General features: G+C 37.5%; 1 protein-coding gene and 1 long non-coding RNA gene across 4 annotated transcripts in view; one reads left to right on the top strand and one right to left on the bottom strand.

The window, feature by feature from the left end:
- THBS2 (thrombospondin 2) overlaps nucleotides 1-26,536 on the top strand; it is a 32,814-nt gene that overhangs the window by 448 nt on the left and 5,830 nt on the right. The window contains exons 1-19 of one of the 3 annotated variants that reach the window (XM_064413923.1): nucleotides 50-71; nucleotides 837-911; nucleotides 1,834-2,390; nucleotides 3,876-3,960; nucleotides 8,293-8,486; nucleotides 9,276-9,416; nucleotides 9,613-9,709; nucleotides 10,425-10,595; nucleotides 11,463-11,639; nucleotides 12,378-12,551; nucleotides 12,995-13,122; nucleotides 13,224-13,376; nucleotides 14,430-14,648; nucleotides 17,691-17,798; nucleotides 19,524-19,683; nucleotides 21,123-21,241; nucleotides 21,700-21,934; nucleotides 24,755-24,982; nucleotides 25,467-25,738. In XM_064413923.1, the coding sequence (XP_064269993.1) occupies nucleotides 65-71; nucleotides 837-911; nucleotides 1,834-2,390; nucleotides 3,876-3,960; nucleotides 8,293-8,486; nucleotides 9,276-9,416; nucleotides 9,613-9,709; nucleotides 10,425-10,595; nucleotides 11,463-11,639; nucleotides 12,378-12,551; nucleotides 12,995-13,122; nucleotides 13,224-13,376; nucleotides 14,430-14,648; nucleotides 17,691-17,798; nucleotides 19,524-19,683; nucleotides 21,123-21,241; nucleotides 21,700-21,934; nucleotides 24,755-24,982; nucleotides 25,467-25,738 (3,300 nt within the window). In that variant the 5' untranslated portion in view covers nucleotides 50-64. Of the gene's footprint in view, nucleotides 1-49; nucleotides 72-836; nucleotides 912-1,833; nucleotides 2,391-3,875; nucleotides 3,961-8,292; nucleotides 8,487-9,275; nucleotides 9,417-9,612; nucleotides 9,710-10,424; nucleotides 10,596-11,462; nucleotides 11,640-12,377; nucleotides 12,552-12,994; nucleotides 13,123-13,223; nucleotides 13,377-14,429; nucleotides 14,649-17,690; nucleotides 17,799-19,523; nucleotides 19,684-21,122; nucleotides 21,242-21,699; nucleotides 21,935-24,754; nucleotides 24,983-25,466; nucleotides 25,739-26,536 lie in introns of those variants that run through there. The other 2 variants (XM_064413922.1, XM_064413924.1) reach the window with 2 other exon arrangements.
- On the bottom strand, nucleotides 22,600-26,407 carry LOC135296952 (uncharacterized). The gene is made up of 2 exons (XR_010358959.1): nucleotides 26,265-26,407; nucleotides 22,600-22,755 (listed from the first exon to the last, which is right to left on the bottom strand). It is a non-coding gene; the product is annotated as an uncharacterized LOC135296952 (long non-coding RNA).

The following is a 26,536-nucleotide window of genomic DNA, read 5'->3' on the forward strand; positions in this document are numbered from 1 at the left end:
TCGAGAGGTGAGAGAGGCGTCCTGGCGGCTGCCAGTAGTTGCCCGTAGCGGTGGTACCCTGGAGATGCCAGGTAATAAAAGTTCCGGGTTGAACAAAGAAAATGTAGACGGGAAGCGCTGGCGGCATCCCAGAGTCCTTGCAATAATGTGTGGAGTTGGCAGTGCTGAAATTATTTGGCTGTACGCAGAGAACTGGATTTCTGCGCGTTCGGGGGAATGCTTCTGCTCCATTCGCTGTGCGCTGAGACACATATGGAGATGCAATTACGTGGTTTATAACTGCAGAGTGCTACAGGGCAAACCCGGCATCACGTTAAGAGTCACTTTATCCAGCTGTGGTTGGGTACAGAGGATTGTATATACTTTTATATATATGGAAGAGAGCATTTGTATCACGGTACTAGAAAGTACCCCTATTACTTGGAATCATCATCCAGTTTAGATCCCATTATCCTACAAGGATTTTTGGCTGAATATTGTGCTCCAAAGTAAAGATGTGCTAGCCATAAGCTGTATCTCCTGACCATATGCAGTGTCATATGGTCTCTATGCCAGCTACTGAAATTTCATTAAGAAAATAACAAGATATATTTTCTCTATGCATTTCCTTTTTATTAAGGACATTTCCATAATTCTTCTTGCCTTCACCTGATGTCACATTTTACTTCTGCCATCAAGAGTAGACCCAGAATAAGTGTTACAAGAATCAGTCAAAATAAAAATTCTGTTTTTATATATATAGTTGCTGTTTATGGCATTTCATAAAGACAATTGTACTATTTATAGCTGATAAATATAATTTCCCTAATACTTACTTCTTTTTGGTTTATTCATAGAAGTTATGCTGAAGAGGAGAGGGCTGTTGTGGCTTGCTGTCTTGATAACCCTGTGGGTTTCCTCAAATGCTCAGGGTAAGTTTAGACACTGCTTAACTGGATACAGACTAACTCCCAAAGTTAAAAGTTGTAGTGTTGGCTTACCTGTACTATGGTGGGCTAAGTAATCATAAAGGATTTTTTTTTTAAAGTGCATGGGGTATTTTTCGTAGATATACCTTGCCAGTGCTAAATGAAGTTTTCTTGATATTATTACCTCTAAATTGCTTTCTTTAGAAATTATTAATTAAAATGTATATAATCCCAGAAATAGTTGATGTTATACTTTTCTGTGTGGTGGAAATGTATGGTGAAAGTAACATAAACAGAATCACTGAGTGGGATCAACATTTAAAAAAGATAAAAATAGAGAAATAGACATCTACAGACCAAATATAAGTAGAACACAAATTGGCACAGTGCCAGACCCTCATTTACATCTGATTTCTTGATTACAGTCTTTAAAAGCAAATCTCTTTTTTTCAGTTGTTGTGTAGGCATATGGACTCTCATCATTTGATTTTCCATTATCTGGTAATCAAAATACAGAAATTGCCTCAAGTTCCTTATCCAGTCATATATAAAAAATACCTAATGAATAAATTGCTGCGTGCATCCATGTGTAGGCATATACATGGCTTACAGAATAGATATATATGTAAAAGTATGTATAATATAGTGCTATAAAATATGAAGCCATCTGTATAAGTGTATAATGAAAAGTGTTTGTACACACAGGAGGAGAGAATTTTCATGTAAATGAAAATTTCAGGTAGAAAATACGATTCACTTGCCTTCTTGTAGGAACGGTTCCATTTGTGGAGACCAGAAAGTACTGAGTTTACTCTGATGGTCCTTAATGTCTGTCATACAATTGCAGTTACTAAGTGTACTGTACAGTGCTGTTTCTTGTAAGACTTGTTGTAGACACATTGTCACATGCTGTTAACTTTTTCAGATGGTGACAAGGAAGAGGAGACTACCTTTGATTTACTTCAAGTCAGTAACATAAACCGAAAGACAATTGGAGCAAAGGTGTTCCGGGGCCCAGACCCCACTATGCCAGCGTATCGTTTCATTCGGTTTGACCATATTCCTCCATGTAAACCTGAGAAACTAAAAAAGATCCTAAAACTAATACGACAGAATGAGGGCTTTATCCTCTCAGCCACTCTGAGGCAGGACAGGCAATCTAGAGGCACTGTCCTTGCTTTAGAGGGCCCTGGCATCAGTGAGAGGCAGTTTGAGATCATTTCCAATGGCCGGGCCAACACCCTGGACCTTATCTATTGGGTGGATGGCTTCCAGAACGTGATTTCCCTGGAAGATGTGGACCTTGCTGACTCCCAGTGGAAGAACCTCACCGTGCAGATAACAGGGGAGAACTACAACCTCTATGTTGGCTGTGACCTTATTGACAGCTTCATCCTGGAGGAGCCTTTCTATGAGCAGCTGAAAGCAGAGAGCAGCAGGCTGTATGTGGCAAAAGGGTCCACTCGGGAGAATCATTTCAGGGTAGGTGACCTGCAGAAGCTTGGGTCTGTGGTGTGGTAAGAAGGTAACTTAAAGTAGTTTGGGAAGATGCAGTGTGTGTAGTTTTGTTGTCCCAATGCCTCTGAGATCTGATGGAATCACAGGTGTTCCCAAGTAGACTTTCTTCAGAGTTTGCTTTTATTAATTGCTGGATCTGTGTTGTGTGATTTTGGGGTTCCTGAAAGCAAAGGCAAATCAAAGTCTAAATCCAGGAAAAGTATGCAAGACCAATTTTTGGGTTTCCTGTGCAGCCATACCTTTTCTCTTCCAGATGTAAGACTTCTAGAGATGTTGGGGTTTTGTGGTGATGTGTAGAATTTTTGTGAATTTCTTGAACAACTGTTTTTACATTGAATTAGTCTATTCAAATCATGAGAACATGTCAATATTTTTATTTTTCTATTTGAAAGAAGAAGAAGAAAGAAAAGAATTCTTAATGGAGCTGAAGCATGTGGTGTTGGTCCATCCTGTAACAGAACATCCTGTTTTGCCATTTTGAATGTTTCTTTTCAATTAAAATTTTAAAAAGAGGAGAAAATTGAGAAAATAAATACAACAAAAAGTTTTGATCGGTTCTGTAGATGAGATTATTTTTCTTTTTTGTGGAAAACATTTGAGATGAAGCAATTACAAGATTTTTGGTTTTACTATCAAATGAAAGTGACCTTCCGCCTCATAATCTAGTGACGTGATCTGGCCCAACTGTTTTAAGGATGGCTTTTTTTCAGTCACAGCTGAAGTCAGACTTGAACTCATGGCTCCAAAAATTTCAAAAAGCCCTTTCTTTCTCATGTTGTGCCATTTAGTATTCAGCCAGAGCCTGATATGCTGGAGTTTGGCTCCATGGGGTGACCAGTTTTGGCAGGGACTTCAGAAGTTCTTGCCCACAGCCTCTCCATTCCTGCCTCTATGACTATGTTTCAGTGAGCCACTTAACAGTACAGCTTCAGAACCAGTTGTATGAGCACTACTGATGGAGTAACAATCTGGTTTTTAATTTAATAAAATTTATATTAATTTTTTTTCTTTTAGTATTTTTTCCCAAGTAAAATAGATACCAGTCTGGTTTTAGAGTGCTCAGGGTAGCGTCAGCACAATTGAGGAGGCAGTGAACTATGGTGCATGGGAATGACTGGCTAAGGATGGAAGTGTCGTGGTGCATAAAAGTTGGCTTTGACCCTATGAAAGTCTAAAATTCACTATGTAAATGGAGATTTGAGCTTGTAGCAGATTAATATATTTTATTATTACTTGTTTCAGAACATATCCAGCTTTGTGGCTTATAATATTGAAATTGTATATAAAAAAAGCTATTTTTTTCCTGTGTGTCAGTTTTAATGACTTGTAGATTGTTTTTTATGTACTTGCTTATGTCTGAATCCAGTCAGTAGCATGGAATTGAGACAGATCAGTTACTCAAAGATTGATCTTACTGCTTTTAATTGCTTTTTAAAATTATGATTACAGGGTCTTTTGCAAAATATTCAGTTAATCTTTGATACTTCAATAGAGGATGTTCTGCGTAAGAAAGGATGCCAGAGAAGCCAGTCAAGTAAGGCTTTTGTTATCTTGTTAATATTGTTCAGTTGAATCTGAAAATTAGAAATGTCAGCTGTGAAATATTCTCCTAAAACCAGGCAACAGATCCCTTTGAAATGAAAAGGAGCATAAGTTGCTTTTTGGTGGTAGGGGGAACTTATATCTTTATATGAAGTAATTTCTACTCTCTAGCCTATTATTTTAGTTCAGTTACTTAGGTTTATAAGTCTGAACCTCTGTTCTTAAGCTGGGGAAAAAAGTGTTGAGCAATAAATTAGTAGAAATGAAAGGGAAAAAAGCCTATATGTAGGAAAATATATATTTTCTTACGTGAGTGTTCTACAATTCTTTGTACACAAGACAGGTAGCATTGCTTCTGAATTCTGCTGCTGACTCAATGGGCCCACAAACCAGTCCGCCATTCTTAAAGACACTGAATTCTGTGACAATACCTTCGACTGAAAGAGGCCTTGGGTTTGACTCCCAACGTATTGTTAACCAAAACAGCCTCAGGAAAATAAGAAATCAAAGGAAGAGATATGGAGGGCATGTGTGTTAAGGGCTGATGTGTTCTTGTTAGTCCAGTTCATGCTTACCCTGCCAGGAGGGGAGCACTCTGTGCGTAGGTGTGTAATGGATTCCCCATGAAAGAATTAGGATTATTTGTCAAATACGTGCTAAGGTTTTGTACTCAATTTTATAGGAGGTGTTGACTGTTTTACTTCCCACTGCTTGTAGCTGACAAGAGCTCAGTTAAGGATCAGAGCCAGCTCAGTCTTTCAGAGGAGTGTTGTGGGTACCCAAGACAGGACTTCAGGGTTTTTTTTGAAACTCCTGCCACCTGAAATACCATTAATTCTGTTACTTTGCTAAAATATGTGGTATACAGAAAATCAATTAAGCAGATTGAACTCATTATTTTCCTCTTTATGCAAAACCCAGAAATTAAACAATAGCAGATCTTGACTTCTTCAAATGAGTCTAAATGTTTTGAAATATCACCAAGTAGAAATGGACTGTTACTGTACCTCTGCTATGAAGAGGAAACCAATGGGAGCCTAAAGGAATAATTGAATTCTTCATGCTAATACATACCTTAGGAGGAATTCTTGTACAGCTGTAAGCTGCTGGTAACCAACAGATAATATTTTCTTAATGTATTTTTATCACATGTGCTAATTGCCAAATTTTCAGTCCTATAAATTATACAATTTGGGGTTTTTGTTTTATCCTTACTGGGAATTATTTAGCAAATAATTCACAGTATTTCTGCTTTTACTTTGCAACATCTAGGGAACACTACAAGATGGAAATTTCTTCTGCAGTAACAGAAAAGAACCAATAGCATAGTGAGGCCATCAAAATTACTCGAGAGGTTTTTATGTGCATGTCAGAGTTTGACATTGCCTATCCAGCTTAATTATATACTCATATAATGGGTCAGGTGGAAAAGGACTGCTAGACATCATCAGTGTAACCTCCCTGCTCAAGGAGAGTCATCCAGAGCACGTGGCACAGAGTTGTGTCCAGGTGATTCTTGAATATCTCCAGTGAGGGAGACTCCACAATCTCTCTGGGCAGCTGCTGCAGTGCTTGGTCTCCCACACAGTGAAGAAGTTCTTCCTCATATCCAGGTGGAACTTCCTGTGCATCAGTATTGGCCCATTGCCTCTTGTCCTATTGCTTGGCACCACTTAACTTAGCCAGAGCCTGGCTCCATCCCCTGTAGATATTTATACACCTTGATGAGGTCCCATTTCAGTTGTCTCTCCTTGAGGCTGAACAGGCCCAGCTCCTTCAGCCTTTCCTCATAAGAGGGAGGCTCCAATCCCTTAATTAACTTGTAGTCTGTGGTTGGACCCAGTACAGGAGCTCCATATCTTTCTTGTACCGAGGAGCCTAGAAGTGGACACAGCACTCCAGATATGGCTGAGGATGAGGAGAGGAGCAGAATGGTTCTTCTCTGTTCATCTCTGCAGCCTGTTGAGGTCATTCTGAAGATGTGCACAGCCCTCTGGGGGTATTGGTCACTCCTCCCAACTTTGTGTTGTCTGTGAACTTGCTGAGGAGGCATCTGTCCCTTCATCCAAGTCATTGATGGATAAGTTAGACAAGACTGGGCCTAGTATTGAAACTTGGGGGATGCTGCTAATGGCAATTCCACAGTTGAAAAGCCATTAATGGTTTTACTGACCACAAGATATTTTCCTATTTTGATGGCAGACTCGTTGACCTAAAGTACAGGCATTAAGATGACATATTTATATGTTAATGTCCCATGACAGCAAGGCTGATGTTACCAATGAAGTTCCCTCAGCCCTAAGGACACAAAAGGAGACAGGACTGTGTTTTCCCAACACATCTTTAAGCCTAATATGGGAATGTGACATATAGTGAAACAATGGCTTGGGATTGCTGTTTGGTTGAGGGTAGGAAAGTATGTCTGTAGTGTGGTGACTGCTGATCCTTTAGGCAGGATTTATACACTGCACTGGATAGGAAAGATGACAAAACCACACCTAAATAGGAACATCAATAAAATCCCTTTTTGAATTATATCAACAGAATGATATTTGCATATGTGAGAGGATGCACATTTTGCTCTTCTGATTTCTCATTTTAATCATCTGGTCCTTAGGAAATTAGCAGGAAGCCAGCAGCAGAGAACTGATTTCCCAGTGATCCCCAGGCATCTTCTTTCAGTCACTGCCAAGTACCAGTAGGAAGTGAGGATTTAGTTCTTCTAACATAGTTTTGGTTTATGTTTCCTGCTGAGATTGCAACTTTATTAATGTCCTCAGAATGTTCCGGTCAAGGCACACTCCATGTTGGCTTGAAAAATATGAAATTAATGATCTGAGAAGTGCTGTGGGGGGGATCTCAGAAATCTAGTTCCAATGTGGTAGGAAAATTACATTCTTTCCAGGGAATCAAAAAGCAGCTGACATAAACTGTTATGACACAGAGAGTTCTGATCTGCTATGTGGTTTTCTCCCATCCTGTAAATGAAGCTGGACAATTTCTTCAACTTTGGAAAACTGAGAACAATTTTTTTGTAGACCTTGGCTAGTGGCAGAAGTTTCATAGCTAATTTAAAAGCACATCAAGCCAATAATTTTAAGTTTGGTTGAGGAGTAATCACTTAATGTCATATTGTGGGTTGATTCTTTGTTCTTTTATTTTTATCCTTCCAAATGAATGAATGCTTTGCTCCTGTTTTCATTTCCTTTTATATTTATATATAACACTTTACATTGCATGCTAAAGCATCAAATCAAGCCCTTAACATTTCTGAAGATTTGCCACCTTTGGTGATTTGTCAACACTGAATGGTATTGGGGTTTTGACACACGTGTTTTATGACACATTTTCCTGTGCTGATTTCTTCATTTCAAATTGCTATATCCATTGCTTGTCCTCTCTCTTTAGTAACCCTGAGCTATTCCAACATCTCTAAATCTGGTAAAGAAGTCCTTATTAAGAGATGGGGAAATATGGATTGCTGTATAGCTGATACCAATTTTGAGTTTCTCATGGAGTCCTTAGAGAAAGTGTCCATGGAATCCATAAGACATTTACGTGATGGAGATTCAAATGCTTAACAGAACATAGACTGTTTTGTTTAGTTATCTATGTGCTTTTTTATTAATTAAAATAATGCATTCTGTTATTTTTCAGGAATTTACGGCAGACAGGATGTCTTTTAAAATTATATTAGAACATGTCTAGTTCTACCTGTCTAATGCATGCAAAGTTCTCTTTTAATTACAATCTGCCTTTTGGAGAAGTGTTTTGGAGTTTGGAACTGTTTTAATAACAGCTTCTCTGAATTTAACATTGGGCAGTGCAGTATAGAGCAGCCCAGTCTGGGATACATTGCATAATGGTCCAAATTTGATCCAACCATGGAATGTATGGAAGAAAGGGACTATGACTTTCTGCAAGGAGACTTTCTCCTACCTTTTTCTCTGCCTTGAGGAAATGTGATAGGTCATGAAAAAATCTGAAACCTTTTATGTCTGAGTGGATAAAATAGGTTTGCTTTTTTGATACTGAATCCTTTTGTTAGCCTTCATAAATGAATGTGTTACAGTGCCAACAATTTTAAACTGATTGCCATGTGAGACACTGCTTGGCTCTTATGTTTGAAAGGGAAAGCCTATAATTGGAACCAGCTGACATCTAACCCCTCTTTTATTCATGGGTATAATAAGCATGAAGCTGTGCCAAAATAGATGTGTTTAAACCCTACCTATGGGTGCCAATCTGTGATTTCAGCAGAAATCTGTAATGTGTGGAAGAGCTTTGTATATGCTTCTCTTCTCTTTCATTCTCTTGCTACCAGCTGAAGTGAACACCATCAATGAGAGCACTGAAATCCTTCACTTGGGCCCTGCTGTCACAACTGAGTACGTGGGTGAGAAACCGGAGAAGGCCGAGTTCTGTGACCGCTCCTGTGAGGAGCTGGGATCAATGTTCACAGAGCTCACTGGCCTGCGCATTGTGGTCAACAACTTGGCTGATAACCTCCAAAAAGTGGTAGGTACATGCAAATGTGGAGAACTCATGGAGGTCTGCTGTGCAGTGCTCTTTCCTTCCTTATTTTATGCCAGGGTATTTAATAGAGTTTTCTATATTGCATATGAACACCTGTTAATATTTCTGTGTAATGTAAAGATGTCCTCTTTTCATTGACACTAATTGGTAGTTCTTGAGTATAACACTTTAATCAAGGCTTGTTTTTTCACAGACTGGGTTGAAAAGAGCATACACACACACATGCACTCATACATGGGGAAAATCCTTCTAAAGGTTTGGAAATTGACAGGTAGCAATCCCAACCTTGCTTTCATACAGTTAAAGCCTTATTACCATGTTTACACCATTTATGAATACCTCAGTAAGTGGCTACATGGGGTACCTAAACTGCAGGTAAATGTATGGGATTTTCATAGTTGAAGTATGATTGTGATGTTCTGCTGAAGTCTGCCCCTCTTCTTATTCTGAATCAGCTAATTATTTCTGAAGGAATTTTATTAGTATGCCATATGTGTCAGGACTAAATCTTCTCACCTAAAGATGAGATGTGTTAGAATAAAGCAAAATGGCTAAAACCAGATTTCCCTTGTTCTCTCAGTGTGACTGAGTTTGTACCATTGCTAGAAGAATTGCTATGTGGGACTGCAATACTTCATCTTCCGTATGTACATAAATACATAAAAATACATTCTTTGATGGAAGAATTTAGTGCAATCATATTTCAGTTTTGTCTGTTTAAAACTTTGCTTATGAAATACACAATTTGTTTTCATTAAATTTATCTTCTAGTCTGAAGAGAACCAAATTATGTGGGAACTGATTGGGCCTAACAAAACAACGAAGAACCAACCAGTTTGCTGGCAGGATGGCCGTGTCTTTGCAGATAATGAAAGCTGGATTGTGGATAGCTGCACCAAGTGCATTTGCCAGGTAAGATTTTGGAAATATTCTTCTCTGCAGAAATGGAGTTCCAGCTCAACTGTCCATAATGACATTTATAAAAAGTAGTCCCCATGTCCATGATAGAATGAATCAAAACATTTCCACACATGAAACTTCCCCAGATGCCCACCTTCATTTACCTCTCTGTGAGCATAAATCAGTAAATTGATTTCTTTGCCTTTAGGATTCCAAAATTGTGTGCAATCAAATCACCTGCCCAGCAGTTTCCTGTGCTGATCCAGTTTTTGTTGAAGGTGAATGCTGTCCAGTCTGCTCTCATTGTGAGTATTTAGCTGGGGAGAAAGACAGATAGTCTTTGGCATTATTTAAAATCATTACTAGTGTTTTTGAAAGCTCAAAACAAGTAAGATGTCAAGGCAGGTAAGATCAAATATAGAACTTGCATGTATGCAAAGATCACACATAACTTGGGAGTTTTAAGTTACCTCTGAAGGAGTCTGTCTTCATTGATTATATTGATTGCTTACAATTAAGATGATAATCTGCTTAGCTACCTTGGACATAAAATGTTAAAAGCATGCTTCTCCCCAGTCATGTTTCACATTTTTTTGCCCTTTCAGAGCATAGGGGATATTCTTACAATGTGCTCTTGATCATGTTCACCATTATGCAGCTTTCAAAGGTGGGGCCACGTATTACACTGACCTATATTCTGAAGCCAAAGGTAGTTTGGACTCAGGTTTTGGCTTGGTTCATTCTAGAGACAAGATGTTCTTCCTTTGAAGATTAGTGCTTTGTGCAACCACACTGCACACAAGTTCATGGAGATGCAGGATTCTTATCTCAACTAACCTCTCATTATATTACACCATAATTCTGTAATGTCAGTGGCAGCTTGGGAAAGCAACATTAAAAAAGGAGAGTTCTAAATGTTAAAGTACATATTCTGCAGAAAAAGAGAAGATAATATCTTCTAAGTAGGATAAAAGAGCAGCTTTCAAAGCTAAGCACTTTTTCTTATGTTTTGCTCTGCAGCTGATGACAGTGAGGAGGGCTGGTCACCGTGGTCAGACTGGACAAAGTGCTCAGTTACCTGTGGCTCTGGGACACAGATGCGAGGAAGGTCGTGTGATGTCACCAGGAGTGCTTGCACAGGTCCGCACATCCAGACAAGGATGTGCAGCTTTAAGAAATGTGACCATCGCAGTAAGTAATAAATTTGTTCCATTTTAAAAGCTTCTTTGGACATCTCAAAGCAAGACCAGATTTAGTCAGGACAATATGTACTTGAGAAATCCTATATGCACCAATAAAGTAGCTGTCATTACATTCTTTGCCAATTTTACCCTTTCAAGTATGTCAAATATCACTTTCCTAACAATGTAATAGGTATGTACATTCTGGGCTTAGCTATGTAAAAAAAACCAAAAAAAAAAACCAAACCAAAAAAACCCAAACAAACAAAAAAAAAAGGAGTGAGCTTTCTTTGACATTATGAACTAGAGTATTTTGTTTGAACTCAGTTTAGAGATTAACACGTAGTTCGTAAACATGATATTCAAGGCTGTTTACATCTGCCATTCAGTGATTGTTGGGCCATTCCATTAACTTATCTGTGTTTAGGAATACAGTAATCATGGAAGATTTCTGAAAAATATCAAACTGCTTTTATATTTAAGGCACTTACAAGGATGGTATTCCAGAAGTTTAGTTAATGCTATTGCAAGTACCTGTGACATCCAGGCTAATATAATACCTAAGGCAATATCTAGCAGCTGGGACTGCTAGATCTCCAAATGGGCATTTTGAACAAGTGTTTGTTTCATTGGAAAAGTTTATTTTTAAGTAAAATATCTGGCATAATTGTTAGTCATAGATTGGTTACTAAAATTCCTAAGAAAGCTGTTGAGTACCTGAGCTGGCATGATGGGCTTTGTAAGTGAAATTGTGGGAAAGAGATGGGACATTCATCAGATGTGGGGAGAGGCTCATTAGAAGGTTAACCTCACAAGTGAGTTTGTATTACTGCTGCAAGTGGGCTGTTTGCTTGAGTTTTGCTCTTTTCTCTGGCAGTACGTCAAGATGGTGGCTGGAGTCACTGGTCTCCCTGGTCTTCCTGTTCAGTTACCTGTGGAGTGGGAAATATCACCCGCATTCGCCTCTGCAATTCTCCTATTCCCCAGATGGGTGGGAAAAACTGTGTGGGAAATGGGCGTGAAACAGAGAAGTGTGAGAAGGTTCCATGTCCAGGTATGTCTGTGGTTCTTGAATCAAAAGTAACACAATAATATTCCAGCTGAATTACTTCTCTTTGTTCAGATCTAAATGGCAGTGAATTTCTATGATGGAAAATACAATTTTATCTATCTATGAGTGAAATAACACAGAAGGGCGTTTTGAAAATGAAGGCAACTATGCAGTTAGAGGTTTTGTAAACCTTCCAAGTTATAATTTGGCTTTAATATTTAAAGAGTTTGAGACATTTCCATTTTACTGATATGTCTCCGCATATCAAAAATAAATACTTCCTTTGTAAAAGGAAGCTGTCTCTGTACTTGTTAGGAATAGAATCCCCCAATAGTCAGGTTTCTTTGTTATTTGTGTATACATTTTTTACATATTCAACACAATTAATTGCTATTATAATTCTTTCTTATTCATCTACACTTTTAACCTTTTTTAGAGACCTGTCATTTCATACACTATCACTTTCATATAATTTTTACTCCTTTTTTTCTCTTTGCATGTCTAGTGGGCATGGCATGCTGTTTTGAATTATTGGCAAAAAAATGCCTACGAAGCAGTTGGGTATTTTTCATTGGTTTGTTTCTGAAATATTGCTATCTCAGTGCAAACATCTGTCATCATCTTCATACGTACATAGTGACGAACTGTCTCTAGTCAGCGATCTGATGAAGAATTGTTGTCATTGGCACCAGATGTCCCCACTTTATTGCCTATGATTCTCTGCTCTTTTACATATCTTAGTGAATGGCCAGTGGGGTCCTTGGTCTCCGTGGTCTGCCTGCACTGTCACCTGTGGAGGAGGAATTCGTGAGAGGTCTCGCCTCTGTAACAGTCCAGAGCCACAGTATGGAGGAAAGCCGTGTGTGGGAGATACCAAGCAACATGATATGTGCAATAAGAAGGATTGTCCAATTGGTTGGTATTCATTCTTTTCTCAGTCTGAGTAACTATTATTGCTGTTATCTCTTTAATGGGTAATTATGAAGTGACACTACAGGAATCTGCTAATTATAGCTTTGTTTCAGTAGAGGACATTAAACTATTTTAAGGGCTATTTAGTGGGATTTTATTTATATTCGTGATACCAACTTTCTTGAACAAGTATGCCTTTCTTAAATAGGGATTGAGGATGCTGTAATATATTAAACTGGATGTAAAAATCTGTAATTTTTTTCATATTAAATCAATAATAATTAGTCTTAAATGCACTTAATAACCCTAACTGTAGCGGTTTCATAAGAGTCCGTTGCATCAATTGTGATCCAAGCTAATGATCAGAGAATATGTGTTTCTTAAATGAAGTTTTACATGCTTTTTATGCTCCTTACTTAATTTTCAGTTTTGTGTGTCTTTGCCAGATGGGTGTTTGTCAAATCCTTGCTTTCCTGGAGCAGAATGCAACAGTTACCCAGATGGTTCTTGGTCATGTGGGGCATGCCCAGCAGGATACCTTGGCAATGGTACCTTCTGTGAGGATCTTGATGAGGTATTGGCTTTGTCTCCATTAACATCATGAAATCACCATGAAAAATTATTTGAGAATTACACGTCCAATTGATTTCTCCTTTTTTCTTTCTTTACCTGCAGTGTATAGCTGTGTCAGATGTTTGCTTTAAAGTGAATCAGGTCCATCGCTGCGTGAACACAAATCCGGGTTTCCACTGCTTGCCTTGTCCTCCACGCTATAAAGGAAGTCAGCCCTATGGAGTAGGGCTCGAAGTTGCCAAGACAGAGAAGCAAGTAAGTGATATTGAAGGGAATTTGATGGCTTTGAGTAATTCTCATCTGAAATATCTTTGAATGATGGCATAAGATAAACTTGGGTACCAAACAAAAATGGCTTGAAATAACTAACTGTTGTTTCAGAGTATTTGTGTTTTGAGTAACAAAACACTGAATTTGGGATTGGCATTCTTAAGAGTTTGATTTTTTTGTAGGCATCTGTATAGTTGTACCAAATGAGCCTAAAATTCCAGGAGCAACCATTTCCCTGCTTTGCATTCTTTTCTCTGAGGTTAACATATCTGTTCTGGAGAATAGAAACTGAAGAATTAGTATTGTTTTTTTCATGAGTATGACACTGTTAATTTCAGTGTTATCAGACACATGTCTGATGTTCTCACTCCCTAAATTCCATTGGGCCAAAGCTTATCAGTGGTGAAGGACAGGAGGAAGTAGAAGTAAGGTTGAGGACTACAGTTTCCTAGAAAAGACAAAAAATGTTAAAGTGGAAGTCATGATTTGCCTTCTCTTTGTTGCTGTTGAATCAATCTGTGGTTAGCTCAGCTTGTGAATTCTGCATGTGAACCATCTGTGTAAGATTCTCAAATACTCCCAATGAAAAATTAGTCATAAGGAGGAGGTAACAAAGACCTACATTAGGTGAACACAAGAATTACTTAGGATCTCTTTGATTTAAGAAAATAAGAGAGTCCTTTTATACTATCAGGCAAAACACTAAAGAAAAGAGGTGAGTACAATCTCCTTTCTGTTGCAGGTAATTTCTGGGGTTTAATGACATCTGGAAGAAGGCAGATACAGTTCTGAAATTGTTAACCACTTTAATTGCTTTTTAAATAATGTCCAGTTTTTCCAGTGGTTTGTTTTACTTATTTTCATTGTACATATTTGTTGGAGTTGTGAACTGAGAGAGCAGTCTGATTTGCTAACCACAATCAAAACAAAGTTCCTGTCTTCAGAGCTCTAAATAACTGGTCTGATTTTGATGAAGTTGAGGCACACACAGCTGGCTGTGATTATCAGGTTTCATTGAATATGCTTCATCATTTACAGGTCTGTGAACCTGAGAATCCATGCAAGGACAAGACACACAGCTGCCACAAGTCTGCAGAGTGCATCTATCTGGGTCATTTCAGTGATCCAATGTACAAATGTGAATGTAGGACAGGTTATGCTGGTGATGGACGCATCTGTGGCGAGGATTCAGATTTGGATGGCTGGCCTAATAACAACTTGGTCTGTGCTGCTAATGCAACATACCACTGTGTGAAGGTAGGTGAAAAAGGTTGATAAAAATGCTATGTGTTAACAACTTTTTCACTTTTTCCTAAATAGTTGTAAGTAACCCTTTTAATTCATGCAGCTGGTGGTTGCTTTCAGTAAGCTTTGACTATTACAGCATGCTCGTTTTCTAGGAGATGCTATGAAATGTGTATTCATTTAATCTGGTAAGATACAGTAAGGGATTCTCAAAATTAAATCCAGAGTTCTCTGCCTTGGATTTCTTCCTACTCAGAACACATGCACAATTGGGATGCTTGTGAATGGAGTTAGCACACTGAGCAGGAGTTGCCTAAAGCATGGGTGCAAAGCACAGAGCTAGTGAGAACCAAACAGGGATCTCAGGGCCCAGACAAGTGTGAAATCCTACCTGCAGGGCTTGTAAAAGACACTGACAGCCATGTAAGGGCTAGAGTTCAAAATGCTGTGTTGAACTACCCTTCCTTTTAAAGAGTTAGTAGACCACACACTCTGACAACTGGATTCAGACCCTGAGAATTTTTGACAATAGAAGCCTAAGAGAGGAATGAATGTGACTACTTAGAGAAGTTCTCCTTATTGCAAAGGCTCATAGGAACAGGATGAGAGATTCAGCCTCTCTCACCCTTCAGAGATGTGAAATCCCAGCTCTCACCCTCTCAAGGGGAATCACATGACCTGCCTGCCACCATTGGCTCTACACCTGGCAAATGGTACCTATTCAATCTTGCTGTGAAGCTGTGCTGTTGTAGTGAGCAATGAAAAATTACTACACCAACGAGAAAAATCAGCATCAGAGAGCCTAAAAATGGTGGCATGTAGTTTAGTAGGGTGTGTCCACCAGGTATGTTCTCTGGGACCTGGTTCTGTGCTCATCTGGAGCACACAGCAAGTCCTTCTTGGTTTCATGATCTGAGCAGCCTTCCAGTGGGAATTGCTCAGAAACGGTGAGCAGCCTCCTTGTAGCTGTTGTCCTGATGCTGTACAAAACCAGGCTGAAAGTTGTTCCACCAGTTTAACAATGGCTCAAATAGGTGACTGGTGAAGGCATTCTCTGACAGGCAATTCTGTGGATCCTAGTTCTGAGTGGTGGCCTTGCTGATGGCTGAATGAGAGGCACACAGAGGGGCATACACTGTTTGCAGCAGCAAATTAAGCAACTGGGATGGAGGAGTTTTGTCAGAGTAGAAGGCATGTGCAGGTGTTCAGTTTTAAACACCTATCTGTGGGGACACTGACAACACTGGATTACCTGTATATGATCAGTAGGCAGAATCTCAGGTATTTTGCTAATCAGTCATGGTTGTAAGGGCAAGATTTTCTCTTCTGAGGTTCTTGAGGGTTTATTTTCCCAGACCTGAAACATTTTTGCTTCTCCTCCATGTTAAAGTAATCTGCCTATAAATCTTCTTGAAGTTCTAGCACAAAAAGTTCTGCTTAAAAAAAAGAGGAAAGAAATGCAAAAATGACTGAGCTCTGGACTACTATAGTGGTTAAGACAAATATAGTTCAAGAGACTAGGAAAGTTTGAAATCAGGCTGTTTGAGAGAGTAAGTCACTCGTGTGAATCTGGGCTGTGTCAGCCAAAGAGTTTCAGATATGGATGGAAGTTTGGGCCTCAAATGTTGGTCTTCCTCACTGTAATTGATGTCTGTTCATTGTAGATTCAGCCAACTTATCTGTTGCACTTCATATATATTTCTTTCAGTTCCTGTCATCAGAATTTGCACACGTTCACTCTTGATGTAACACAAAGCATTTGTTTTGGTTAAACACAACGTGCTGAGCCCTTTCAGGAAAAAAACCTGTTTCCAAAGATTGTTTAATGCTTTCTGTAAAATGTGTTGATCTAATAGACACAAGTACTTCATTTAATAGGACCTCTCTATCTGCCAAAAAAAAACCCCTTAAAAATACCACAAATTTTCAGGCCCTTGTATTCTTTACAAAATATCCTAGTTGAGTAATTTAATTTTAAAAAACTTCTTTCCTTTAGTTGAAAATGATTGAAAATTAACTTATTCTTGTGACTATTTTCTTTCATTATTTCAAATTTTTTTTTTAATTACTGATAATCAGTGTTGAGGTGGACAGTCAAGATTCTTCACAGGTATTTGATAAAAATTTTGGGGATTTGATATTTATCACAATATTTCCAGTACTCTTTTTCTTAAATTGTCTGTACTATTAGAACCACTGAGATTGAAAACATCTTACTATAATATTCATTTTCTAGAGTATGTGTTACAAAAGAGATATTTGTGCACTCTTTTGACAGATTTAGTTTTGGGTGAGGTAGATCTGGAATGTGAGTAAAAATGAGAATAATAGTGTGTTTTCATAGATGTATTTATTCATAGCAAGTGGTAGAATTGCATTCCATTTTAGCTGATTTTAGTATTTTTTAAAAAATGCATATTGAAAGTTTGGCAAGCTGTTTTCCTTATTTTTAGTGTAACTTAAGACTTGTTTATATAATATAATTATCCTTTACAAAGCTGTGATACAAAATAAAGAGATCTGTTTGACTTTTATTTTTAAAGCCATGGGAGTGCAAAGGTACTGTACTGTTTTACAGAACCATATAAAGACACTTTTTCAAAATCCTTTCTTAGATGTGTAGTACTTTCCATTGCTGTGTAGTAACTTTCCATATGAACAGCTGTTTCTGAAGACCTCTTGGCTTGGTTTTTTATTTTTCTGGCAAAAAAACACGGTGATTTTTTAATGTAATCTTCAAACATATCTCATGAATTGTCTACAAAAAGTTGGTGTAAGAGTCCATGTCTGTGCATGTTAGTTCCCTCTAAAATTTACTAGAAATGCTGCACTAATAGCAGCTGGGAAATAGAATGATTTGCAGCTGCATTTCACTTTACAATATGAAAGCAGCAAATGAATACTACCGTTGGCAAAAAAAACCAGGCACTTTCAAAAGTACTTTGCTGATTGCTCTTGTTTTATAGTCTCTGGTGTACCATATCTACTCCTCTGCCCAGGCAAGTTATCCTGACATAATGTAAACATAATGTATTGATTATTTCTTTTGGCCAGGATAACTGCCCCCTTCTGCCTAACTCTGGCCAAGAAGACTTTGATAAAGATGGCAAAGGAGATGCCTGTGATGAGGATGATGACAATGATGGTGTCGAAGATGACAAAGTAAGATGTGTATCTGTCTGCAGTACGTTTGACCTAAACATCTGATTTTAAGGAAAACCATTACAATAGATGTGAACTTAATTGTTCAGAGCTTCAACTGAGTTATTCTGCACTTCCTTCCCTGAATGATGTGTAGTGCAGAGTAAAGTGTGTACAGAGAACGATGTTCTCTGTATCAGTTTTGAGTTCAGTTACGTACATGAAAACAATTTTATGGAAAGTGGTATTGGATTTTTTATATTGTAATGACAGAGAATGACAAGTCTACTGTATCTGAAAAGCTGGTAAATTATATATATGATGTTATTTTTATTCATTGTAACTTGTTTCTAAGACAACTATAAACAAGCCAGTATCAAAGGAAAATGATGGGAGGAAAATACCTAGCCTAGTTTATACTTTCCTTCAGATCTACACAGAAGACAAATTCATTTACCTGCAGCCTAAAAGATAGCCACTTAGTCTAAAACTGTTGCCTGTTGTACAATCAACAAAAAAATGGAGGCACTTTGAGAGTTTGCTTCACCCTGACTTTTCAGAACATATTTAGGAGGAGTGAATTGGTATTAGAATTTTACTGTTCTTCTTTATTCCCTTCAGAGGCAACCTAGATGCTCTAGAGCTTCAGATGGTTAAAGTTGGGTAAGAGCTGTGCTCATTTGGTCTCTATTTGGAAAACTTAAAAAAAAAAAAACCAAAAAATCATTTGATAAAGAAATATGATTTAGTATGTGTATTTTTCAAATTGCTGCTAGAAATTGTTACATGAACAGTATGAAATTTTGACTTGCCTCTATATGTTGCCTTTGATTATATGAAATATATTTCAGGGGAATTTAAAGTATTGTGCTAAAAATTATTTCCTATTAAATGTGGGTTTTTTCTATTTAGCAGAGGAAGAAGTTTAAAGATTTTTTTTTTAATCTTGTGACCTCCCTTCAGATTCCATGCCACTGATGTAGCCATCACTATCACTGTTTTGGTTTTCTTTCTTCTTTGCATTTCTCACTGAGTACTGTCTTGTGCATGTGAAAAAATCCATGTGCAATTTGGGAATGTGTGAAATGTAAGAATTATTCTTCTGGCATATTTTTAAATTAAAGTGATAGGAAATTTTCAAAATTCCATTAGAAGGTCTCAGGTAAAATGATTTTTGGTAAATAAGAGCATTTCATTTTAACATTAAAAACCCCACTTTTTATATTTTATTATCTTGTTCAATAGAACACAACCAATAAAAAGTTAATACTTGTTTAAATTGAAAAATCAAAATATGTTGTATAAACTTGAAAATACTAACAGTAGTTTGTTCCAAAAAAGTCAGAGTAACAATTCTAGTTGTTTTTTGTTTTTTGAAATTTATCAAGTGCAGCTGAAGTTGACCTGATTTTGCAATGTGTTCTGATTTTTTAAGTACATGTACCAGTGATACACCTTCATTTAAATGTCTGAGTACAGATCCAGTTCAAAATGCCTGTTGCTCTCCCTGTGAGATAGGGAAAACAATTCACATGTTTTGTGCAAAACAGACAGTGATCCAGGCTGTCCCAATGCCATCCGGTTACTGGCAAGACATTCAGTATAGGTACAGCTTGTCCATTGAAAAAAAAAAAAAGATCAATATTTGATTTTTGAATTCTGTCCAAGATGAACATGAGTTCCCACTTCATAGTATGCTCTCATAAATTGTGGTTGAGATTGTGAAATCTTTTGGTTTTTTATTAGGACAACTGCCCTCTTCTGTTCAACCCTCGCCAGTTTGATTATGACAAGGATGAAGTTGGTGACCGCTGTGATAATTGTCCCTATGTGCACAACCCTGCTCAGATTGACACGGACAACAATGGGGAGGGTGACTCCTGTGCTGTGGACATTGATGGAGATGGTATGATTTACCAGTTCTGAGAATTAGGTTCTGTTCCATAAGCGCACTTTGCTTTATGTTCAGTAAGATGGGTTACTTGATTTTATACATGGAATAAAATTGGATATAATAGCTCAAAAATGTAGAAGACAGAAGGCTGAAGTTCATTTGTCCTGTGTAGTATGGTTGCCCATACAGCCCCTAAATGACTATAATTAATATAACTAAGAAGAAATCACAGCGAGTCTTTATCAGTGTAGTCTTAAAAAAAAACAAACCAAAAACCAAATTTCTTTCATCTCTGTTCCAAAGTAACCAGAGTTTAATATAACACTTGTGTTGACTTTTCCTTTTAGGTGGGAAAAGAACATCAGAACATTCACACAGTTAAGACAATATCCAGTAAAGTAATCTGCTTTTCTATGAATGTATAAATATGCAAAACTCACAGTAATCCAAATACACATTTTTTAGTATGTCTTAAAATATTGTGCTTATTTCCTCCACCAGTACATTCCTATATAACCCCACTTTGATCAGAATTAAGATGGGGAAAAACACCTAAATATTGTTAAAAAATCATATCCCTGTGGCATTTCAAATGTGTGAGGATATAGAAATACTAAAAGTTGAAGAAATCCAGCTTTGGGTTTTCCTCAATGTTTTAAACATTTGGATGCTTGTCTGACTTTGTCTGAACATTCTGAAGATCTCTTCCTTCTAATCATCAGGTTCATACTAGTGCTAATGGTAGTTCTGCATTTGAAGAAAAATCCAATCATATGTTATTTATTGGCTGAAAGATCATGCAAATGTACAGGGACCATGTAATACAGGGAAGGGTCCTTGTATCTTTCCCAGAAAAAATATGCCTACATGTGTTTGTTTCTTATAATATTATAATTTTGAAGTATATTGTTCCTCTTCAGACAACTTCATTATAAAACCAACAGTTTCCTTTGAAAATTTGGCATGCTATATAATTAATGGTGCACATGTTCTGGTGAGATCAAGTTACTTAATGGTGAGGCAGCTGAATACCAATGCAGTTGTTTCTATACAAAAGTTCAGAAGTTTGAACCTGATGTAGCTGGGCATTCTATGCCATTTCTTAGAGTAGGGGAATAAAATCCAAACCAAATTATTTTTAAAAAAGTCCCACCCCTTTACCTATTATATGATTTTAAAAAACCCCTAAGTTCTTAAGGCATAATCAGCCCTTATTCTTCTATAGGAAAATATATACAGGAAACTTTGTCATAATAAGAAAAATGGAACTGATACCATAATATTTTTTCTAATATTAGTTTTAACTATTTGTAGCAATGATGTTGTAGCAATCATAAAGCTTATGAGCCCCTTAAGAGTTTTGCTTCTTCACTGAGTCTATGGTTGTCTGCATTGTATGTTGTATCATTTTGATTTTTTCAATGTTTTGTTGTTTTTTTTTTTTCCCCTAGACATTTTTAATGAACGAGATAATTGCCCTTACGTCTACAACACAGACCAGAGTGATACAGATGGTGATGGAGTTGGTGATCAGTGTGATAATTGTCCATTGATGCATAATCCAGACCAGGTAAATGAATACAGTTTCCTTAATGGTAACATCAAGATAAAATTTCCATTGTTTTACCATTTCCTTAATGGTAAAACAAGGGCAGAGAAAAGACCACAGGAGTTATCAGTCCCTGTACTGAACAGCTGAAAAGATGGATTTATATTGCTCATTTTCACATCTCATATTGTGAGATCCCTTTGTATGAGATGAAAGGGAAGTACAGTGATGATTGCTCTAATCCATCTGGAGGTAAAGCCCTGCCCTGTGAGTATCCTGGGGACCTGATCTTACACACTGATAGAAGAATAAGTTGCCATACTAGCTTGAAGTTATGCTTGTGCTTTCAGCACAGTTGTCATTGTGATATTTGTCACTACAGAAGCCGTTGAAGAGAAGTGTTGAACAGTTAAGTACCATTCTGTACTTTTGTATTGAGTAAAAATAAAATTATTCTGTACAATTCTTTTTTGGGGTAGACTGACGCAGATAATGACCTCGTTGGTGACCAGTGTGATAATAATGAGGACATAGATGAAGATGGCCACCAGAACAACCAGGACAACTGCCCTTACATCCCCAACGCTAACCAAGCTGACCACGACAAGGATGGTAAAGGAGATGCCTGTGATCCTGATGATGACAACGATGGTGTCCCAGATGACAGGGACAACTGCCGCCTCAGATACAACCCAGAGCAGGAGGACTCAGATGGTAAGAGCAAGGTCATATGAATTTCATTTAGTTCTTAGTATCTGATTTTGATCTTTGAGTCATAACATCGTGAAGAGAGATTTCACATCAAACCAAGCTGCTTTTGACATTTGAGACACCAGGAATGAGATGGAACTGAACTGCTCAGTCAAGGGTTAGAGCATTAGGAAACATCTTTGACAGGAGCTCAAACATGCACATAAATATAGGAGAAAACCTTTAACAATTTTTTTTTAAAAAACAGAAAAATCCATGTTTTTGTTAATATTCTTATTTTCACATTTAATTGAAATACTGAAAGTGTCAGAAAATACTTCAAATAGGTTGAATTACAAATGTCTTAATACATGAAAAGTGAGCTGTTTCACTTTTCATCTGAAAATTAAAATGGAAATAAAAATTTTTTACTACTCTGTTTTATTTTGAAAAACAGACTATTTCTTCAGGATTTTTTAAGTCAATTATTTTTTTAAATTGACTCCTGAGCAGGTTTTCTCAAATTTTCTTTACAAACTGCTTTAAATATATCTTCATGATATACATGTCACAGTTTAAAAAATGGATATTTAATTGCCCTTTTTTCCTTTTTTTGGTAAAATGTTGTTGGTCAACTCAGACAGTACTTCTCTGTGCTTGGCATTATTTAAATAATGAAATCGGGATAGTTTCACAATTACAATTTTAATTTTGAAAATATTTATGATAGTTTAAAAACCACCAAATATATTTACAATAATGACCCTAATGACCCTTGTAATAAATGCAGGTAAGCGATTTCTGTTCCAAGTTATACAACTTGCCGGATCCGTTTCATGGCTGTGCTGTAGAAATTGAAAGCAGAATTTATTACCTACACAATATGTTTTTATGTACATTAAGAAAGAGAATATGCTGACCCTTGTCTGATTTCCCGGTAAGACAACTGCAGTCAGGAGGAAGTTTCTGGTTGGTAGTCAGTAGTAGCTCTTAATTTATATAACCTTTCAGTCCTATAATATATGTCCAGAATATCTTTGTATTTGTCAGTCCCTGGAATAGCCCCTTAATTTCATAAATCCAGAATAAGGGTGACCCCAAGCTGAGATAGTTTACATCATCCATTACCTGGTTCTTGTAAATGAAACTACTTTGATGTATGGATTAACAATTCAGAAAAAGCATGTATTTAATCAGTTTAGCCAGCTCATCACTGTCATTAGCAGCAGGTCCAACAGAAATCTTGGAAAAGGGGTAAATAAAGCCAAAAATTGCTCTCATGCTCTTGAAATTGTGAGTTTTAACACATAAAGATGAGGCCCTGGAGAGAGCAGTTGGATGTGACTGGGTAAACATACACTTTCTAACTTTCCTTGACAGGGAATGAATGTTGTCAGCAGCAACTCACTACCAAATGAACATCAGCTGGACTTTTAGTGAATAATTAGATTCTTCTGTGAATTATCTCTTTGATTTGGCAAAGGAAACAAAATAGAAAATTAATTCCCTTTTCTCCAGTGAGTTCTAAGACAAACAGGTGGAGGAGCACACAGCTGGTCAGGATTGGAGCTGTCTATGGCGGATATCCAGGGTGGAAAATGGGACCATTTTACCACATATCTGAGCTGCAGAGAACCCTGAGATATTAAATGTTTCAATTTTCTCTAATTGCTCTTTTCTTTTTGGCTGTTGCCTAAAACTCATTCTGCTTTCTGTCTGATAGCTCCATACTTGGGTAATGCTGTGTTGGTTAGTCATGGTAATGTAGCTTTCCATTTTTCTGGGAAACATCTAGTAGTAGGTCAGTATGGTATGAGTTGGGTCATTGCTATTTCTCACTGTGTTAATTCCCATGTTCTTAGGGCAGTCATAAACACTGGGGGGAAAAACCCAAAAAAACAAACACTCTGCGATGTGAGGATAGAAAAAAATTAGTTGGCAGCACTGGTTTTGCATTAGTACTCAATGTAATATCCAGTGGTTTCTGTTGTAAAAGTTGGAGCCATTTGGGAATTTGATTCTATACTTGTCTGGCCAAGCTTTTCTACATTATTTTCAGGTCTTTGTGCTATTGTATGCTATGGAATAATAGAGTCATTGGCAAAGAGCTTTTTTTATAGATGCCACCTTTCACTTGCTACTTGAGGCAAGTCAAGTCTCCTGGTGTCCATTAATATTAGAGCTAAACTAAAAAAGGAAATAATTTTTAGTTTTTCTAAAATATTTAGTGGAGTAAAAGTTGTGAGCAGAAGCACAACTATAGATGAGCTTTTTTGTTCTCTAAAAATCTTCCTGCAATCCATGTAACAAAACTTTTTTTTCATTCTTCTGAGGCTAGACCTGTTGAATGCAGTGCTGCCTTTTCTCATGCATTTTTCTGAAGCACTATGTTATTTATAAGTCAAATTGTTCTACCTACAAGTGAAAGAGTGGCTAAGCATGTATGCGTTTTTTGCTGCAACACTCTCCTCCCTTTCTTTTGACATAGAGGTGACACATCTGCAATCTGTGGCATCTTAGATGGATTGTTGCAGAAGGAATCTTAAGACTGTGATAAGAGTCTGAAAAGTAGTTTAATATGAACAACAATATATCAAGATTTAGTAATGTGTGGAAGATTATGATTTTAATGCTATTCTTTGAATTGATTTGTGCAGCACATATTAAAATGTGGTGTTGTATCCACATCTGTAACAAATCAAACTTAAAATGTAATGCAAGCATTAGTGAATTACATTGACACAGCAAACTGCCAACTTTTCCCACCCTGATCCCAAAGTGGTGCATAAACTGGGGCTGGATAAATTGCTAACAATTGTTGCTGCTTATTCACATTGCTTACAGGTGATGGCAGAGGTGATATTTGCAAAGATGACTTTGACAACGACAATGTTCCAGATATCTATGATGTGTGCCCTGAAAACAATGCCATCAGTGAAACTGATTTCAGAAAGTTTCAGATGGTCCCTCTGGACCCCAAGGGAACGGCTCAGATTGATCCCAACTGGGTTATTCGCCACCAAGGCAAGGAACTGGTGCAGACTGCTAACTCTGATCCTGGAATAGCTGTAGGTGAGTATCAGATGTAATCATCTTTTAAAAAGTAGCATGTTGTTTTGTGATAGAGAAAGGGGAAAAAATAGATAAAATGATAGAAAAGGTAGGGAAAAAGGTACATAAATGTACCTTTTTGGTACTGCAAACGTTGGACTAATGATGGAGGCAGTGTATATGCCCAAAGTACAAACAGCTCAATGCTGTCTGCATTTTTTGTCCATACATCTCATCACTGACTGTAACATACATAAAATACCCAATTGAAAAAATTTATGTAAGTATAGTGCCTACTGTCTTCAATGGCCCTTGTAAGCAACTTATTTCTCTCTAGAAATTTCCATGTAGGCAAGTGTAATTACCTCCTCTTCTACAAGTGAGGAAACTGAGAAGTACCACTTATTTCTCCTGCCAAAATTCAGGATGTAGCAGGGACTCTTGGGTATGTGTAACTGGACCCAGCATTATAACTCAATGTTTTCTCTCTCTTGTCCTCTTCCAGGCTATGATGAGTTCAGCTCTGTTGACTTCAGCGGGACATTCTATGTTAACACAGACCGTGATGATGACTATGCTGGCTTTGTGTTTGGCTACCAGTCCAGCAGTCGGTTTTATGTTCTGATGTGGAAGCAGGTCACTCAGACCTACTGGGAGGACAAACCCACCAGGGCTTATGGCTATTCTGGTGTGTCACTCAAAGTAGTGAATTCAACAACTGGTACTGGTGAGCACTTACGAAATGCTCTCTGGCACACAGGAAACACCCCTGGACAGGTGAGAGATTTAAAACTTAAGGCCAACAGTGAATGACCAATATTTTTAAAATAAGGGACATGTTTCAAAAAGAATTTCCTTTCACACCTCAATTTTTGTGGATGTTATCAGTTTTTCTTCAATTCCCTTATTAGTAGTGTCAATAGTAACACATGCATTGTATTTCAAAGACAATCACACAAAAGGGAAGATGAAGTGTGATCAAAAGGAAAATGAGAAAGATATCTCCATTATGTACAAATCCTTTGTTACTTTTGTATTGGCACTTGCTTCTTTTGTGTTCCAACATGTTTGAATTCTACGTGGTTTAGAGTACAGTGGCAGAAAAAGAGAAAATACATTGGAAAAAGAGAAAAAAAACTGCTGCTGTTCCAAATAGGGTCCAACCATGAAAGAAACTTGTGCATTTTGGAAATTAGGTTAGTAGGGCTTTACATGTACATAGGAATTGACAGGACTGTTACTGAGTGGAGATTTTCAAGGAGCAGCCACAGGCAGTAACATCTGTGCATCTGCAGTTTCTTACCCTCACTAGAGGCACTCATTCAGCATCAACTCTGTCAGCCTGGTTGTGTGTATGTGCAAACCCTAAGAGTTCCCAGAAGCATTTGGACATGTGATGTGACTCGTAGGGATGATCCTTTGCATGGGCAGAAGCTGGATTTGATGATCCTTGTGGGTCTGTTCCAATTCGACTGATTCTGTGACGTCATAAAGGGAAGTTGAGGTTCAATGCCAGAACGGTTTTCAGTGACTCTAGCTATGAAACTGCAGGTGAATAACTGATCAACAGTTTAA

This window comes from Passer domesticus, chromosome 3 (genome assembly GCF_036417665.1).
Source record: "Passer domesticus isolate bPasDom1 chromosome 3, bPasDom1.hap1, whole genome shotgun sequence".
Classification (NCBI taxonomy): Eukaryota; Metazoa; Chordata; class Aves; order Passeriformes; family Passeridae; genus Passer; species Passer domesticus.